The sequence below is a fragment of the Lotus japonicus genome, chromosome 3 (genome assembly GCF_012489685.1).
Source record: "Lotus japonicus ecotype B-129 chromosome 3, LjGifu_v1.2".
Taxonomy (NCBI): Eukaryota; Viridiplantae; Streptophyta; class Magnoliopsida; order Fabales; family Fabaceae; genus Lotus; species Lotus japonicus.
Genome location: NC_080043.1, coordinates 86557201 through 86576598, shown reverse-complemented (window position 1 = coordinate 86576598; position 19398 = coordinate 86557201). Strand labels below are relative to the sequence as shown.

The following is a 19398-nucleotide window of genomic DNA, read 5'->3' as shown; positions in this document are numbered from 1 at the left end:
AGAGATATAAGAATAAATCCCATTATATGTTTGATCAGCAACCGTCACTATGAATTCACTTGGTGGCTTGAACAACACTGTCATTGCAGGAGTCGCAGAAGCCCTACAGATAAACTCATAAAGGAGTTAAGGGGAGATATGAGTGTAGTGGTGTTCTGATGATGTTGTGGGATGCTCGGGCGAGACAACCATTTCATGTGGTAGAAATGTTGAACGACGTGAAAAGGGAAGAAGGAGGCGTAGCAGTGGGAGGGGAGAAAGAAGGATAACCATAATGAAGAGGGGAGAGAGGAAGAATGACATAGGTTGTAAATTCAAAAGTATGGGCAAACTTGTCAACTTTTAGTGATGCACCTTAGCCATCACCCATGAGTTAATACTCAATACTTTCTCTGGTCTTAATTATAAAGTCATCTTCAAGTAATTATGTTTATTAAAAAAACATGTAATGTTATTAATTAATGTATTTTTTTAATTAACAATCTTTCACATTTACCCTTATTTAAGATAACCCTACAGTGTTATAGTACTTGTATCCCACTATGTCATTATTGGGTAGTATGAGAGATAATCTTGTTGATCTAGTGGTAGATAAATTAGATCCCATAAAAATGATATCACAAGATTGAATTCCAAAAAAGTTATTTGCTTATAGAAATTGTCACTGTATCCCGAACATGTAGTCAAGAAAAAAAATCAAATATAAAATATAAAAAATATTTCTCTTGTCTCGAACGATAACTCACTAGTGGTAAGAGCTAAAAAAACATGTAAGTTGAATGAGAAAGTCTAAAAAAAAGCATAATTTAGAGGGGAAATGATAAAAAATAATGGGGTTTCTAGAAATTACTTGCATTATTACTAGCATTCCCAAACCAAAATCTCCAATCTCATCCTTCGTAATTGACTGACTATACTTGTTATGCTTTATGCTTAGGATTCTTGTTGTTCTCTCGCTGCTCTCACCACCACCACCACCACCACCACCACCACCACCACCACCACCATCAATGCCTGCTCAGAAGCGTTCCTTCCCTGACTCTCCTCACGATCACGATCACCATCGCCATGCCAACCAATCCAACCACGAACATGAAGAAGATGATTATGACAAATCAGATGGTTCGTTTTCTTCTTTACCCTTTCATTCCTTCTCGATTCATCTTCATCTTCTCAATTTCTCATGCTCCTTCTTTTGTGTTCTCAGGTTCTGACCATGCCCCATCTCCAGAAGAAAAATCCGAGTACTCTTCTCTTCTCTTCCTTACTCCCTCTATATTGGATGCTGTGCAAAATGCTTATTAATTTCTGATACGCGATGCTAGCAGCTTGCGTCGTTCGATGCATGTGCTTTTTCTGAATTTTCCCGATCTGATTCGTAGTGGGTCGTCGTTTGCATGCTTCAATTTCCGGGCATTTGAATTGTCACGCGGTTGATTGTTCACTAGAATGTTGATTTGTTTCTGTTCGGCGTAGCGTTTTTTTGTTATTGGGTTCTAAGCATGAAAGCTGGAGCTTGAGTCATTCATGGTGTGCAGAATCATAGGATGATCATTACTCATTAGGTAGTTTGCATGAAGGTTGAAAATGAGAGGAGGGTTCATGTTAGTTCAAGGATTACTTTTGACTAACAAATCAATGGTTAGTGTTGTGATAAGATACATGCCCATGTAACAGATTGTGAATTTGTCAAAATTCTGAACTGAAGTACACCCTTTCACAGCTAAATTGAGCATTTTCACTTGATAATTAGTGGTTATACCTATGTGGGGGAAAGGGGTTATTTGTTACTTAGTCCTTTCACTGCTTATACTTATAGACCATTATGGGAGTTGTTTAATTAGGTCACATCCATCTTGATCATATGGTTTTTACAACAAACAAATGAATAATGGTTCTTACCCTCCCCCTTTTAATTGGGTGAAGAATGAAACGAATCAAAGGATAAATTCATGTGAACACAGATGTATTCAAATAACATTGGTGATTTGGTATTATCATTATTTTTTTGGGGGTTGGAGTCCTATATATGTTCACATGAATTTAAATTTTGTGGCCATTAACTACTTACTGTAAAAGTGTTTTCAATATCTGGAATTCTTGATTCAATCTTAACATTATTCTAAGGATCATATCATTGTCTTTTGAAGGATTGTTAATTTACAATAATAGGAAGTAAATCAATTTTTTAATATGAATGGTTGACAGTGGCACCGATGGGTATCTGCAAGACTGAAACTTAAGTTTGAAAACTTTATTTCTGCCGTCTGGCTTTTTGAGTGGCTACTGTAAGTGAACAATGAGAGTTTAGATGGCCAAGGCAGGTAGTTGGAGTGGCCGTTGTCTGGTATTAGCTATGTATTAAACCATTAAAATGCTGCTGAATTTATTATGTTACTTTTAGCTATCAAGTGAGTTGAGATTTTGTGACTGCTAGTTACAAGTTATAAATCCCACTATCCTTTAGAAACCAACACTAATTAACTAGGGTTAATCTGCATTATTTTAGATTTGGGACATTAATTCAGTTTTTTCCTATCAAGTATATATAAACATAACCTTATGCTCTTGTTTCATTTGCAGATATCTGTTGGTACGACTTCAGGAAATTCGTAAAGATGTTCAATGTCCAATTTGCCTTGGTGTGTGTTTGTTTTACTTTGTTGGATGGCTCATGGAATAATTGCACTATTTAATTATATGTAACTTGTTTTTTGCTAGTGTTAGTATGTCTAGTTTAACTTAGATTCCATATATTTCATTTTATTTCTACTCAATTGGAAATCCCATGTTTCCAAAACTTTTCTCCACAACTAATTGACCCTTATATTACCTCTCCGGTCTCTCCCACCAGGACTATATCATCTGCACTAAGTATGTGTTGTGGCATTGGCTCTTGGATATGCTTATCAAGCACATCAAAAAATAAGTTAAAATGATAAGGGCTAAGTTGACCCTTGCTTTATAGTATAAACAAAAGACTAGCATGGCATGTGGCAATTTCTCTAGCATTTGTTGTTTCAACAACATTGTGTTATTTGCTAATACCGCTTTTATGTGTAATTTGGAGGAGAGGGGCTGGGGTGTGGATGTGCGTATTGCAGAAATGGATATCCCTTTATTGGTGTTTATGGATAAGTTTTGAAGGAAAATCTTTTATGATATTATTGCTTTTTTAAGAGTATTATTTTAATAAGCTAGTCATCTCTAGCTTATGGGAGAAGCACTTGAATTTCCTTTTTTGTTTGGAAAAATTGATCCAAAATTTCTCCCTTTTTTCAATAGAAAATATACATCTTTTTTAATATAAATTAAAAATAGAACACAACAAGTGGGTCGTGTATGACTTCAAAAAGGACTATAGTCCAGACTGTTACAATAACTTATGGTCTATGTCTTTTAATAAACTCTGGTACCTGCAATTGGCTGTCTGGTATTCATGTCATCTGGTTTGCAACTTCTCAGTATGGGGTTAAGTGATCTGATTTTCCAAACACGGGTTAGACATATCCTATTCCATTTAAAAAAATTTATACAGTTTAGCTAAATCTGCATGAAATATATATATATATATATATATATTTTTTTTTTCCCTTCATATTTCCACCTAACATCTTATGCTATTTAATCTGCATCTTGGAATGCAACAATAGGTTACCCTTGAAAAAGTAAAGGGTATTTGCATAAACACGATCAATCCAAGATAAAAAATTAAAAAATGAAGCACTGAACTGATGATTTGTTGTATTAAAACTATTTTATTGTCGAGTTCTGAATTCTGATGATGTTTAAACCTTAGAGGTTGTTAGTCTTAATACGTGGTAGAGCTTCACATTGAAAGCCAGGAGATTGGCAAACAAACCTAATTGTCTTATTTATAGGTTGCTTAGTACTAGTAGCCTCGGGCTTCTTTCATCCCCTAACAGATAAGTTGCACATGGAATAATCTGGAATTGCTTACTATTGCTAGCGTGCTACAGTTCCTGTGTTTTCCAATTCTCCCTTTTCAAGATGCAAATGTCTCTGCTGTGATTTAAGCAGCACCTAGGAACATCACACACAGAACCAAGAGATTTGTAGATTCCCCACTGTTAGAGGATATAATGGTAGCTCAGATTATTCACTTTGTATATGCTGACGTGTCAGAAACATGCTGTAATTCTGTTACAACAGAATATGGTGGTGTGAAGTTGGATAGGCAGTTAGAGACTGCAACGGTGATAACAATTCTGGAAATTCATTTCTATAAACAGAGCATACTTGTTTGTTTGACATAGAAAATTTCATATCTTTTGATCTGTCTATGTGTGGTGTTTGAATGTCTACCACAATGTGATCCCATTGCTTTTGGTTCGGACAATCTGGTTTTTACCAGGTAGAGCTGGATTTATCATGAAGGAAATTTTCAAGTCTGCACCCATATTATGCTTGAGTTTTTACAAACATTCTCCTGCAGTGAAGTAATAACCAAGTATTTCTGATGCTCATACAGGTATTATTAAGAAAACAAGAACTGTTATGGAATGCATGCACCGGTTTTGCAGGGAATGCATTGACAAGTCGATGAGACTAGGGTAGGTTACATGAAGCTATGACTGGCTTTCTGTATTATTTAATTAATATGCCACTGATGATTTTAAACTAGGCTCATCTTGCCTTTCTTTGTGTTTATCAGAAAAATAAAAGTCGTAATTTAAATACGTTGCCAGATTCATCACTAATGTATAATTTCAGGAACAATGAATGCCCTGCTTGTCGAACACACTGTGCCAGTCGCCGCTCTTTGAGAGATGATCCAAACTTTGATGCCCTAATTGCAGCTTTATATCCAGATATTAAGAAGTACGAGGAAGAGGTAAAAATTGACTTATTCTGTACTTACTATTCAGCTGGGTTTACAAGAATTTTCACAAAATTTAACCAGTTATACATCATACTGTTTCACTGCAGGAGCTTGAATTCGGGGAAGAGGATAAGAACCGCAATAAACTGGTGAATATATCTTGAGTTAACATTTTTAAGTATGCTTTCAGCTTTCAAATGTGTAGTATAGTGTGCAATAGCTGCACTAGTAAAGAAAACTTTATCAGCAATGTGTATCTGACAATATCACTTCTTGGTTCTGAAGACTTTGATCATGAATCATTTTGTGGTGGAGGTTCATAAAACAGCGATTGGTATATCTATTTTTTAAGTTGATTTGTTGACCATCTGCATGACAAGCCAGCTCCTAAATACCTATCCTATAAAAATGTATATTTTCTGCTCAGGCTTATTCTTATTATCTAGGCAAAGACCCACGTGTTGCGTTAACGCGTTAAATATTTTTAGTTGAACCAAACTTACAATCTAGTCTTCACGAGAGTCATCTGTCTCTCAAAACCATTGGGAAAATTGAGACCTTAGGTCTCAATCCCAGATCTTGGCGCATAGCGAGTAGCGACCTGCCCCAAAAATGGGATAGCAGATAGCGGGATGGCAGGGATAGTGACTTTTGTGTATATTTTTGTATAATTAATACCATATTAATACCATATATATACTAAATCAATGATAAGAATTACTTGAAATTCATAACATATTCATACTTTCATTGCAAACGAGTAAATATAAGTCATAGGTCTTGAGAGAGCAAGGGAAGTGAGGAGAGGGTCAAACTCTTCCTCCCATCTAGGTATTTTTCGTCGCCAAAAACCCGGAAAGTCCCCTAATAAACACCCCCAACATTTAAAATTGGAGGACATTTTTTAAAATGTTGGACCCTTGTCACGTCGTGATCGCGCTCGAAATGCTGGGAAATGGGCTGGGATCCCAGCCAGGATGGAGAACTGGGATGGGATGGTGGTGGTCGTCCCAGTACTTGGCCAAGATGGGGTGGGACACTGGGATCCCGCGCGAGATCTTGCTGGGATTGACAACCGAGATTGAGATCACTATTAAATGGTAGGTAGCGGCAACTTGCAAGAGGCATTTAAAGGTCAATGTGTTAAATTTAAGAGGAATAAACAACCGCTAAAGAATACTTAATTGGGCGATGACCACCAAAAGGAATACATAAGGAAAAGAATGGACAACTTTCCATAATAAAGATCAGTGTTGTTAATCGCGGATCGCGGAAAATAGTGGAATGCCAATAATCCTCTATGTCAAGCCCTCAGAGCTGAAAATAGCGATGAGCCCTTAGAGCGCTACGCTATAGATCCGCGATAACCTCTATTTGACAACACTGATAATGATAGACTATCATAGTGAATGCGAAGCTAGTGTGCTAGAGAGAGTGTGGGATTCAACTAAAATATGAAAGATATGACAAATTGTTGAGGTGGCAAGACTCAAGAGTTAAGATGATTGGATGTGAGGTGTTAATGTTATTATTCGAGTCTCAGCATTTATAGGTAGATGGAAATAGACTTGAGTTATTAGTCTTCAACGTTTTGCAAATTATCAATTCTTAACATACTCAAGAGTACTTCTGTTCCTGGGTTATCATTTAATAGCTTTTCTGACAGATTCAAGCTTCCATTGCAAAAGTTGTTCAGCGGCAGTCTGAAGCACTGGTTAAGAGACGTAGAGATACACCTGGTGCATTTATGACAAGATCACAGCGCAATCAACGGAATGTTATTTCCAGGAGACAGAACCCAGAGGTGGATACTCAAGGATCTGAAGATAATGAGGAGGAAAATGGCAATAATGAAAAGGACTCATCTGCAGATGAGCGATGTACGGAACCCAGACAGAGGAGGAAGAAGAGGCGGTCCAGAGGTCGGCCTTCTCAACCCTCATCATCGACAGCAAGTCCTGATGGTGGGTGCATAGAAAGTGAAATCGGTATAAGTAGAGAAAATCAAGGAGTTTCTTCAAGGCAGGCGTCAAAACCTCAAAAGCTGACTTGGGGAAGGGGTGGTTTCAGGAGTAACACACGACATGGCAATGGCAATGGTAGCAATAGCAAAAGTTCCCGCCGTGGCCGCTTGGCCAAATTGGTTGATTATCTCTGTAACTTAGATGAAAACACTGATGAGGTATTGATTACTACTGAATGCTACTTTGACAATGAATATATTCTTGTTTCAGTTCAATCCTATTAATAGATGTTAAATTCTTCTTTGCAGTTCGATATTCATCTCATGCTTTTTCCTTTGGACAGACAAAGTACACCAAGTTTGCAGCAGCCACACCTTGTCTGTCGGCCAACATTGTCCGTGAGGCACCTTTGTGAAGTGAGATTCTCTTTGATCACTTGATTCTGGTTGTGGTCAAGTATAAGCAAGTTGATTTAGACTATGTAAATAGCTTACGGGCTACCTTTAAGTTGTTTTGAGCTGATTTTCATAAGTTGTTCAAATTAGCTTATGAGTAGGAGCTTATACTTAAGCATAAGCGCTTACTGCCATAAACACTCAATTAAACAGTTTACCTAAACGCACCCTAAGTATCTGACTTTGTTAGTTCACCTTTGCTAGCTAAAGTTTTTGATATTTAGGCAATAAAAGGATGCCTAAACAAGTCAATTATTTTACTTTCCTAATGCTTTATATAATTGATGAAAATGATTGCGTAGTGTTCTCTTGTGGCGATTTCAAGTCTTATGACGATTTTTCTAATATGTTTATGCATCCCTTTTCTGTGTAGTATGTTGCTTGTCAGACACCTTTGCCAGTTGAAGAAGTTGAGATTTTGGCAGTTAAGAGATGCTGCAGTACATTTTGTGATAAGTCAGTTGATGAGGCTTCGTCCTTTGATGAGCTTACACCACTGGTTATTGATCCTAGCAAAGATGAACTGGAAACTTTGCAAGGGCATGAACCTTTGACAGGGATTAAATCCAATTGCATATCTCAAAGGGGGCATTTGGTAAGCATGAAGCTGTCTTTTCCCATTATTATTGGTAGTTCTCATGATGGCTAATTTTTTTCCTTCTTCTGCTGCTTCAGATGCTGGCATATAGGCGGAAGGAGTGAGCATTTTAGACAGTTTTGATATTTATCAATGCCAGGACTTTTTGTGTATGTATATAGGGCGTTTTCAGCTAAACACTAGTTTTTTTGGTGTGTAAACAAACAACTTCAATAGTTAAATAGCATGAACAGCCTGAAAGGATATGGAGGTCCTGCAGAAAAATAGCTCGGCGCCAGGATGATAAAAGAAATTAGTGACAACCCTCAAGGCAAATTAACATATCAAGCGCAAGGCGCATCTCTTTAATATGGGCCTTGCTACACTGCTCTATCTGCACTCCTAAGGCAGACTATCACTCACTACGGGTATGTTTGTTTTTCTGTTTGCACCCCTGAATGTGCTTTTGAACTGCACTGAACACTGTGCCACTATGTTTGGGTAGTTTGAACCAACTTTCATCTTAACCCAGTTTTGGTCCAAAACCCACTTTCACCCAACTTAACAAAATCATCACTTTTACTTTAGCTTTGAGCAGTTGAGGATAATTAATCTTCATAGGTCATAATTGACCCTACGTAACAAAACCTTTATTTAATCTTCAGTTTATTTAATTTTTTATTACTCTTTTTTTTTAAACTGAACGTAATTTTTTATTATTCTTAAGTTTATAGATTTTTACTATTTATATTTTTTATTTTCTTTAAAATTTTATATTAACTACGTACAGTACAAGAGTAGTTAAATGATAATGAATGATTTTTTTTTCATATTAATTTTATTATAAAAATCATACCCTTTTTAGTAATTGTACAACCTAAAAGTGCTTTCCATTAGTATTATCCAAACATGATTCATGATATCAAACTCTGTTTTGAAATAAAAGTATCCAAACATAAATCACATTACAACTAACCTACTTTGACTCAAACTCTGTTTTCCAAACCCACATTCACTCAAACTCTGTTTCGCAAACTGAAATCCAAACACACACTACATTATTTGTTTCAAGGAGTTTGGGGTGTAGCCCCTACAATATTTGTTTCAATTTAGAAATTTGTTTCAAGGAATTTGGGGTATAGCCCCTACAGTATTTTGTAGTTCCTATTTTATTGGACGATAATAGCTGTTTACTTGTGATGATTATTTCCATTATCAAATCAATGGTGGGATCATGATTGTTGTACACAAGGGGGATTTAAGTAACAAAAACAATTTCGATTTCGTACAAGTGTCATCCTGACATACATAAATATGATTAGCCACAACATCAATCCTTTGTTCCTTTGAAAAAGTGTGTTTGCATTGGAATGTGTGCTAATGTAGGGCTTGAAAGTACACACTAAGTTAGCAATATAACCTCATATTGGCAACACCAATGAATAACTAAAAGGGGGATCAAATCATAGTGCAATTTAGGGTCCCTGCAATTTATTTATGATAAATTGGAGTCATCATTTTTATAAAATCACATTTGTTACGAATATCAACTTAAGGTATGACTAATTGCAAGCTAAAATCTTCTTAAAAATTATTTGTCATAGTGAATTTATCGAACTATTATTTCAAACCTAAGACACAAACAATTTCGATAAACCAATTTTACCACCGATCCTAATGTTCAAGACATAAAAAGTCAACCAAACAAAATATGTGCATGTATGAGTAAACACTAAAAAGTAACAAAGCAAGTTAAATTAGCATTATTATGTGCGGCTCCCATCACAAATTGGCATGACTTAAAAGTAAGGACGATGCCATTAACTTCAGCTATAGAAAAATTTACATCAAAGAATTGATATCTAATTTTGAGACATTACAGTGAGTTATTACATCAAGGATTCAAGAGTTCTTGAACACACTAATCACAAGTTGGGATACTTCAGTCATCTCATGTTAGATGCAGGACTCGAGACTACAGTTCCATTGAATACCTTCCGTCTCTCCCTCCTTTTGAGTACACGCAAATTTGGTGACTTGGGTTTCGTTGCTTCCTTAGCAGCCCTAATGCAACATGGTATACAGCTTCATAAGTGATTGGAATATTAAAATTTAAGACGAAAATTAAGTTCAGGGGAGGTTTAGACGCATACTTCTGAGGACAAAACGGATGATCAAATTTTGGAACTGGTCTAGCATGAGGAACCATCGTTCTTCTCAACTGTTTCAGTGCCTTCTCTTCTTCTATCTGCATGTAAGTAAATGTTAATATATCACTTATCAATCATGCAACTTTATACTCTGAAGATAACAATAACAAAGGATGTTCATACCATTCTTTCTGCTTCACTCTCCTCTCTGTATCGTTTGTACATAGTTTCTTTCTCCTTAATCTGTAAAAAAGTAAGTTATTTGAGTAAACCATATATAACTAATCTGTATCCTGATTCTTTCCTTCTCATCAAATTTTTTCATTACCTTCTCATAAAAAAGTAAGTTAGAAATTGTTTCATTACCTTCTCATCAAATTGTGCTCTATCCACAGCCCGATTAGTCAAACGTAAACTAAACTCTTGAACTTGTGTAAGGGGTTTGCGGACCTTCTCCGGAACTGGGATTGGATCCCTGCATCCAGCAGCCAAGAAAAATAAATATGGTTCACTTGTTATCCATCAAAGATATAAAAAGAAAAGTCTTGATTGTTGTTGCTCACTCTTTTAAGACTGGCTGTGCCTTAAACTCTCTCAACTGGGCCTCTTCTCTTTCCATTCTAAGTCTTTCTTCAAGTTCCCTTTGCATTTCTTCCTCATGTCTCACTAGGCTCTCCAATTGGAATGGCTCAGGTTTTGTGCAATGCTTGGGTTCTGGTTTTGGTGGGATCTGCATTTGATATATTTTAAATTATAATATTGTCAAAATTAGAAAATAGAGATAGCTAAAACCAATCAAAGTTGACAAACTTCTGTACCACAGGGAAGTCGGTGGTATAGGGGTATGGATTAGCCTTGGGAACCCTTGCGGCTTCCTCTTCCAACTGTTTCTGCAGAAGTTCCATGAACAGTTTCTTCTCTTTCTCAGCGCCTCTTTCCTGTCATATGATGATTTTAAGAATTTGGAATTAGCAGAACGCTACCAATTTGCGTTAACCCTTTCATGCACAACAAAGTGAAATTAACAAACCTCGGTGTGGAGGTGAAATGGATTTGGAGTTGTTTTTCTTGGAATTGGGTTGTGGTTATGTGCACCTTCAGACTTCAAACAAAGCTGCAAAACCGGAAGAAAAAAACTAAATGATTTGGAAGCAGAAAAATCACCCTAGATCGTGTAGTTCAGAAAAAAATTTAAATCTTTGGGAGCAGATTGTCTCATAAATCTAGACTACCTTGTCAAATAAATCGGCTATGGCAGCAGGCGGCGGAATCCTCTCATTTGTTGCAAAGTGAAACTCTTGAGGTTCTGTAACATGTTTCTTTGTGTGGCAGAATATTCCAATATCCCCTTTACTTTCAAAGATCTGAAAGGGAGCATACTATCCGGTTAGCTAAATGTTTGAAGGAAATTTTTAGGGGAGGTAAACACATCTCGGTAGGTGTTGTTACCTTCTTATTTAGAGGTCTTGCCTTGAATTTAGGGATCTTTTCAAGCTCCTCTTGCTCTAATTCGAATGAGCTTTTGATCTTTGGTGGGCGGGCCCTTAGTGAGGTTTGCAGTACTGGTGTTTTAGGTTCAGTAAGATGAGGCTTCCATGAATTCTCCTGTTTCAAGAAAAAAAGTGACTAATGTATTATGGATAAAGTGAAAATAAAAAGACTAATGATTCGCCTGTATAATACCTTGTGAGACACCTCAGTTGAAGCTATTGAAGCTGAATCTGCACTCTGATGAGCCCTAGCCAAGGTTTCCAGATGAAATTCCTGAAGAGAATGAAAAATGTTAATTCATTACATTACATTTTCCACTGGTATTTTCTAATAACAATCTTCTTTAGTTTGCAGTTTACCTTAAATTCTGGTGGATGTGGTGTACTTCTTGGCATGGGAGGCAAAGTTGGAGTTTGCAAAATCTACAATGAAAAATAAAAAAAGAAATATAAACTTAAGCACTAATAAAAGAATAACAATCGGGTAGGAGAAAGAATGAAATAGTACCTTCTTATTCAATGGTCGTGCCTTGAACTTTGGCATTTTAGCCATCATTTCTTCCTCAAGCTCAGCACTACTCTTCACCGTAGTTGGGCGAGCCCGCTGATTCGTCTCAAATTCAGGCTCCTTTGGCCTGGTCAATGTGAGTTTTGGTTTTACATGGGAAAGAGTGCTATGCAATGACAGGTCTCTGGTACTAGACTGGAATCTCTTCATCATTTCAGCCATTGATACAAATGGTGCTGCTGGTTTTTTTGGTGTTTCACGGACATAAACCTTTATGTACAAAGTTCAATAAATTAAATAATAGTCAGCTAAAATTTGAAACAAGCGGGATTTGATTGGATATATGAAATATTAATGGGGCAACAAACCTTTCTGTCCTCTTTGAGAGTTTTACTAGTACTGGAAGGGATGTTGCCATTGCTAGTGGATAAACCAAGTCTTGACTTATTATGAAGCAAAGTTTGAGGTTTGACATTCAGAATCTGGAAAGTAAAACAAGTATAAGAATCTATTTCGATTAATTGGAAAAAAAAATGAACTATCACTAGTTACCTGTCTAGTTTTTCCTCCTTCCAGTTTTTGCCTCTTAATAGCTTGATTCTCCTGGGTCAAGTTAGGAGTCCCAGCAATGCTCTTCACAGTGCTCTTCACAGCGCTCTTCACAGAGCTCTTCATAGTACTCTTTACGGGTGCCTTCTTAGAATTCTGTTGCTTCTTGCAATTCGTGGATGTGGCGGTAATTTTTTTCTGCAATGCTGGTTTTGGCGTGCACACATCTTTTCCTACTTCAACAGATCCTCCTAAGGTTGATGAAACCCTTCCGCTATCCCCCTTATTACCATTCTCGTTTCTTCCTTGATCAGTTGTAGTATTTTCCTCCTTGGCCTCAGTGCAAGGTTCATCATCTTCCTTTCTTTTGGTAGTCATGCTCTGTGTTTGTGCATTGGTTTCCAGACCATTATCATCGACATTTCCTGATGTCTAATAAAGCAATGGATAATCAGATAAAGAAGTAAAATCTAAAAGAGTGTATTCACACACACAGATACATAGATCACCATATTGAAGTAACAGTACCTTCTGCATTTTATCAGCTTCACTGAAATCACACAGGCTTAGCACATTAATCGATCTAGCAACCTTGATCTTAGGCATGAATGCTGCAAAAATTTGACAATACAAAAAAAGATCAACCAAGTAATTCTTTCATACAACAAACAATAAAAACTTGTGTTTCAAGCTAACGTAAGCCTCTGATCATAAATAATTTTTCCTAACACAACATTTTATTAGCTTCACTGAAATCACACAGGAAATGCACATTAAATCTAGCAACCTTGATCTTAGGCATGAATGCTGCAACAATTCGAAAACCCAATAAAGATCAATCAAGTAATCCATACAAGAGGCAAACAATCTGTGATTCACCTATCTGGAGAAAGGTCTAACACTTCGCCAAGCGTGACTCTAAGTCCTAATTAAACTGTGTTAGCCTAACAGAATTGAACTCCAATTTCCCATAAAGTGAATTATAATTGGAAGCCCTAGCACTATCCGAAAATTTAACTTCAACTAGAGCAAGAAAATCACAGAACCATATAAGCAACTAAAAGCCTATTGAAAACAAAGCCACACTTGTTCAATATTGCAGTCTGATAAACTGAAATAGTGAACAAGAGATAGAATTTACACGACAACTGCATCAATTGCGTCACTGTATCAACAAATGCCCTTTCACATCGATCAAGAAGAAACCCAAATTCCTCACTCAATTTCAAAATCTTCATTTCTGCCAAAATTTCATAGTGAAAATTGATCATGCCAACCCTAATTATCTCCAGAACAAAAAGCAATCAATCATTCAATCTTCCCCCACAAACTTCACATACGAATCCAAATCCCTATCTCCTTCCTCCTTCAATTCTTCTAATTACTAACCGAATTGCCCTAATCTAACCTTACTCTAACATTAACAAATCACAATGAAAAGTAAACGATTCAATTCAATCGTAACGAAGAAGCAAAAAGCAAGAGGGTTTCTTACGGGAAGGAGCGTAGGTGAGAGCGGAGTCAAACCAGAGCTCAGCCCTACGAGCGTCCTCAGCGGACTCCTCTTTCATGAAATCGAAGAAGCGCGGCGCTGAAAACTCGTACGCCTCATCGATCATCATTCCGCCGCCGCCGCCGGTTACCTCCGCCACCGCCATTTCGGGTTTCCGATTAGGGTTTTGTTGTTGCAAATTGCAAACTATGAATGAATTCAATTTTGATATGAATAATGAATAATGAATGAATAATTAATAAGAGAGGAAGAAGAGAGCGCAGTGAAGTGAAGTGAAGAGACGAGGGAGGGAGTGTGTATTGTTTTGCGATGTGTAACGGTCAGTTCTTTAACGGTCCGAAAACTTTTGAACAGTGTGTTTGTGAAACGAAACGACTGCGTATCATCCCAACGGCTAGTTTTTTCTCATTCTATGAATCGATGCTATTTATTTGGCAATGATTTATTATTCTTCTCAGTGGGAATTCAATAATTTCATTTTCTATGAAATTTTTTTAATTACTTTTAAATTTTTTCTATAATGTAAACGATGGGTACCGAAAACTTGTTTGGAAGGTTGATTGTGAAGAGTTGTGGGTTGTCATGGATGATGATGCTGGTGATAGGTTCTTCCTCGTCTTGAAGGACATCAGATTGTTGTTATAAATAGATTGAAGATTGAGTATGAAGAGTCATTGCAATTTGGTGGATTGATTGACTCATTTGAGTTTGCGCTCCTTAATTTTGCTATATAGCTTAGATTGTCTAGTTGTTGTTTAGCTTTTGTTCTCTTTATACAATTTCCAATGAAGAAGAAAAATCAATACTCCTTAATTTTTTTTTATAATTTCCCATATTGATATTTTGAGTTCACACACATATTAAACATTCTTAAATGGTAAAAATTGTTCACCGCTTTATCTAAATACTTATATTTTCATTTTTTATTTTTTTCCTCTAATTTTTTCTTATTACTATGAGTCTCTCTCATGGGTTAATTCTTGACATTAATGTTTAAATTAAATTTGATTTTCTTATATTCAATTCATAAATTCAAAAGTTTGTTACAAAAGCATATTCTAAAATTGATTCTAATTTTAAATTTAATTATAAGAGAATTTTCTATACATTATAATTTTAACTTTTCTCATAAAAAAACGTTATAAAGTAGTGAAATATTTCTTTTAACTATATTTTTAAGTGTCACGACCCAAAATCTAAGACGCGACCGACACACAAACTAGTCTAGTATATCAAGTCTATTTTCACGCAACTAAGATTACTTTACTAAGATTACTAGTCTAGTATGGCTCGAGACCTGAATATGGAGCATGTGATTTTTGAAGGAGATTCAATGAATGTCATATGAGCTATGAAGTCTGATATGTGCCCACCTCAGATAGCAAATATAATTCATGATTGTAAGCTCCTAGCAGCTTCTTTCCAAGCTATAGATGTTGTGCATGCTAAACGCAATGCGATAATATGGCTCACACCTTAGCTTTACTAGTCCCTCGAGGATTTGGTGGGATGGTTTTTCCCTAGCTGTTGACCATGCTCTTCGTATAGACTCAGTTTTTGCTTCTTAATTAATATATGACGTATTGGCCCTAAAAAAACGTTAGAATAAAAATTCGACAAAGTTTTCTTTAGTTTTTCAACATTTCCAAAATAATAAGACATGCCAATAAAATTCAAACCTAGTCAGAAATCTAATGATACACATCTATCTATCTATCTATACTATATATAAAAGCAGAGTTTATGCAGCATCAAGGGTAAATAAGTCATTCAACAATTTATTCCAAAAACTATGAAAGTTGGGCATGGATATTTTAGTAAAAAAACATTTTATTTCACTTAGATTAGATCTCAGCCGTTGATTGACAAGAATTTTGGGTTTCCAATTGCATCAGACTTTCACTCTTCCATTCATCTGAAACGAACGAAATTGTTTTCACCTTTTTAACTTTCTTCTTACATTCCTTTTATCACATGTTTCTTCTTCACCACAACTTTGATCTCTCTCCCAACCCAGCACAATAATCTTCCAAGTGTTTTGTTTAATGGGTATCTTTCTCTGCGCCTTCGACTTCTTCGTCGCTTCCCCTGCCCTCAATGTCTTACTCTGCCGCTGCTGTTTACTGGATTCATCTCAGCACCGCTCTTCCGCCTTGGATTTCTTGCTCCTTCGCTGCTGTGCGCCTCGGATGGGTTCATCACGGTGTTAATTGATTTCGTTTGTGATCTGCTAAGGTTCAAAATCATCCTTGATATCGTTTGCGATCTGCTGAGGTTCGGTCATTGTAAGTTTTCTTCTTCACCGTTTAGGTGTTGTATGTTCGCTGGGGTTTCAGACGCTTGATCTCTGCTACCCTGTTTCAGTGAGCCCAAAGACTCCTCTTTCCTTCTTTGATTTCTTTTATTTTTCACATCACTGTTCTTATTCAATATGATGTTGTGTTCACTGTTTTGCAAGGTTTTCAGTCGCATGAGATTAGGTACAATTAGTTTCAATTTTGGGCTCGATTCGTTGATTAGTTCTTTCAATTTATGTTCATTGAATTTTGTTTAGTGAATCATCTCCGCACATCCGTTGGTGTCTTAAAAATTGGTAAGGCAAATTTCTCTTAATTTCATATGGATGCAGAGGTGTAAGTTGAGAGTGATGTTTGCAATGTGCTTAATTTTTGTACTGGGCGATTCCGATAGGAAGTAAATATGATGAATTTGATTCAGCTCCCAGTTGATCTGCAATGACCCATTTCCAGTGAGGTAAAGATTCATTAATAACCAATTTACTATTAAAAATGCAGTTCACGCATGATCTACCTTACAAAACAAAGAAGGATATGATATTCCTATATGTATAGTATGATTTTGTGCCTTCTGTCTTCTATTTGGGAGATTTCTATTCTCCCCTTTCTCACTTTTCTTGAAATAAAAAAGTTCATCATTTATTTTAAGAGTTGTTGGAGTATGGTGCATGGGCTTTCTTCAGATTTTGAGGTTGGTGTCACTCTGAAATTTTTAGAAAGATCTTTTGGTTCTATTTTTTGGATTGGTGATACACTGATTATAGTTCACAAAAGTGAAAGAAAAACATACTTGGCGCTTAGGATTTTGATAAAGAAGTAATATCATTGCTTTGGTCTATTTATTTTATCCTGATATATATCTAAATGTTTTTTTTATTGGTCAAATTTTGACTCAAAGTTTAACTTTTTCTATCCCTTATGGAATTGTTGCCACTTTATATGTGATAACTTTGCTGGAAGCTTTGGTCTCTAGGAAAACAAGGGCATTCCTGGAGACTCTTTGGTCTCTTATAAATTTTTTGTTGGTGAATTAAATGATAAATTTCTTGCATTTCAGTTTGGTCAAGTTCATGTTCATGTAGTCACCTTTATTTGGATTAAATTGATTGAAACTGTTGATTTCTTTTGTGAATCATGGGAATGCCTTCAGACTTTAGAGCTTTTTTTTAACTAAAATCTGGATCTTTACTGAGGTCTTCGTAAATAATCCTTAATTCATTATCTGCTAAAAAGTAACACCTTTCATTTTTTATTCTATTTTGCAGGGACTACACTTCTAAAATGATGTTCGTCAACGTGTTCAAGTGAATATATTATAGGTTATGTCGATTACCTTTTTTTTATTTTTCTAATTTTTTGAAGCTCTCAATTAAGTATATGAAGACAATGGCGGTCTGAAAGTGATTCAAGCTTTCTTTACTAATTTTCCCCTTCTTTTTTGGTTATTCCAATTCTTTTGAGCTCCCCCTATATATGCATTCTGCAATTTCCCTATTATTTGTTGAAATACATACTTTTTTAGCATATAGTCTGAACGAATTTCAAATCTCTAGATTCAATCTCACTTAAAAATAAACCAACCCCAACGTTGTGCTTATATTAGAACATGTTTATCTTATTCATGTGTTATTCTATTCGTATTCAATGTTAACTAACCTGGACACATTTTGGTTCATATCAAACTTGAAGTTTTCCTTCAAGTGATCCTGCCTCTGGTGTTTTTTTTTTTTAAGAAAAGTGATAAGTGGTCCAAGATTTTAAAATGGTTAATGTATAAGGTGTCTTTTGTTGAGAACTCAACAACCGACTTTAAATTTTGCTTAAAGTGTCTTTAAGAGCCAGCTATAAAGTTTGTTGGTAGTGATCCTTATTAAGAGTTATTGAGTAAGCTTTTGAGTTTTTCCATGAGTTACATTTCAGCTTTATATTGTGTTTATCTTTTCCGCTCTTGGGTTGTAGTGAAGAGATTTTTTGGTTTGTTTGCTTTCCCAAGTCTTTTGGGTGAGTTTTATGCCAGCTATGTCATCTTGGCCTATACTCTCCCATTAGTGTGTTTTTTTTTTATGTTTTCCTCATTTGATTAGTTGATAGGTTATGATTAATAATATAACTTATTTTGATATTTGCCAATAACGGTTAAAAATAATTGCTTATTATCAGTTTTGTTTCCTGCTTTTAATTTTGGTCAAAGTGTCTTTAAGAGTTAGTTACAAAGTCTAATGTTATTGCAATTTATTAGGAGTCATTGAGTAAGCTTTTGGGTTTCCAATACCTGTTAAAAATAATTCATTATTGTCAGTTTTATTTCGTGCTTTTAATCTTGGTTAAAGTGTCTTTAAGAGTCAGTTACAAAGTCTAATGTTATTGCATTTTATTAGGAGTCACTGAGTAAGCTTTTGGGTTTCCAAGAGGTGCATTTCAGCTCTATAATATAGCACCTTCCGTAGCCACATTTCGTTCTTAGGTTGACACGTCAATGAGTTGATTCCATTTTTGATACAAGTTCTCCTAGATGATTCACTTATTTAGCTGCGATTATTGCCTACTAAATAACGAGCCAATGGTATGTTCCTCTTCTAATGCTTTTCCACTTTATAATTAACCTTGATTTGTAGATCATAATCTAATATGAAAATTTTACCTGATAAACTTTGACTTTTGAGATAGCCTTTTTTGTATCATTATTCATTTATTGAGAATTGCAATGACAATCCTTCCCTTTTACTCTGAAAAATTGCAATAGTTTCTTTAGCGGTATAATATGTGAGTTAAGAATTTCTAAATCACATATTCAATGTTTATGAAAATATGAAATTAAGGTGTGTTTTCAAATTGGCATTGCACTAGCTCATTTTTCATAGAGGAGGTGGCAGGGCTGATGGACTACAAACCAGATATCATAGTCAATGTCCACCCCTTGATGCAACATATTTCATAGAGGGTTCTTTAGTGGCAAGGTTTGAAAAAGAAAGTGATGATCTTGCTTTTGATGATAGTTGTAGAGTGGTTTGGAAGCTACTTGATTGGAGATGGTTATGGAAGCTCTAATGCT

The 19398-nt window shown here is 35.8% G+C and overlaps 2 protein-coding genes across 2 annotated transcripts; one reads left to right on the top strand and one right to left on the bottom strand.

Moving 5' to 3' along the window:
* The first annotated feature begins 904 nt into the window (after window positions 1–904).
* Window positions 905–8384, top strand: LOC130746880 (putative E3 ubiquitin-protein ligase RING1a). Its single transcript, XM_057599656.1, has 10 exons — window positions 905–1122; window positions 1208–1244; window positions 2584–2642; window positions 4493–4574; window positions 4735–4855; window positions 4951–4992; window positions 6510–7025; window positions 7116–7223; window positions 7636–7857; window positions 7938–8384. The coding sequence occupies exons 1-10, from the start codon at window positions 930–932 to the stop codon at window positions 7962–7964; spliced, it is 1407 nt and encodes a 468-aa protein (XP_057455639.1). The 5' UTR covers window positions 905–929; the 3' UTR covers window positions 7965–8384.
* A 1021-nt stretch (window positions 8385–9405) lies between these two features.
* Window positions 9406–14345, bottom strand: LOC130746879 (protein TPX2). Its single transcript, XM_057599655.1, has 16 exons — window positions 14032–14345; window positions 13065–13147; window positions 12540–12968; window positions 12356–12469; window positions 11988–12257; window positions 11840–11902; window positions 11673–11753; window positions 11439–11594; window positions 11222–11353; window positions 11020–11103; window positions 10808–10927; window positions 10553–10719; window positions 10356–10464; window positions 10173–10232; window positions 9993–10087; window positions 9406–9903 (listed from the first exon to the last, which is right to left on the bottom strand). Exons 1-16 carry the CDS (start codon window positions 14192–14194, stop codon window positions 9786–9788), a joined length of 2244 nt encoding a protein of 747 aa, XP_057455638.1. The 5' UTR covers window positions 14195–14345; the 3' UTR covers window positions 9406–9785.
* Between the last annotated feature and the right edge of the window lie 5053 nt (window positions 14346–19398).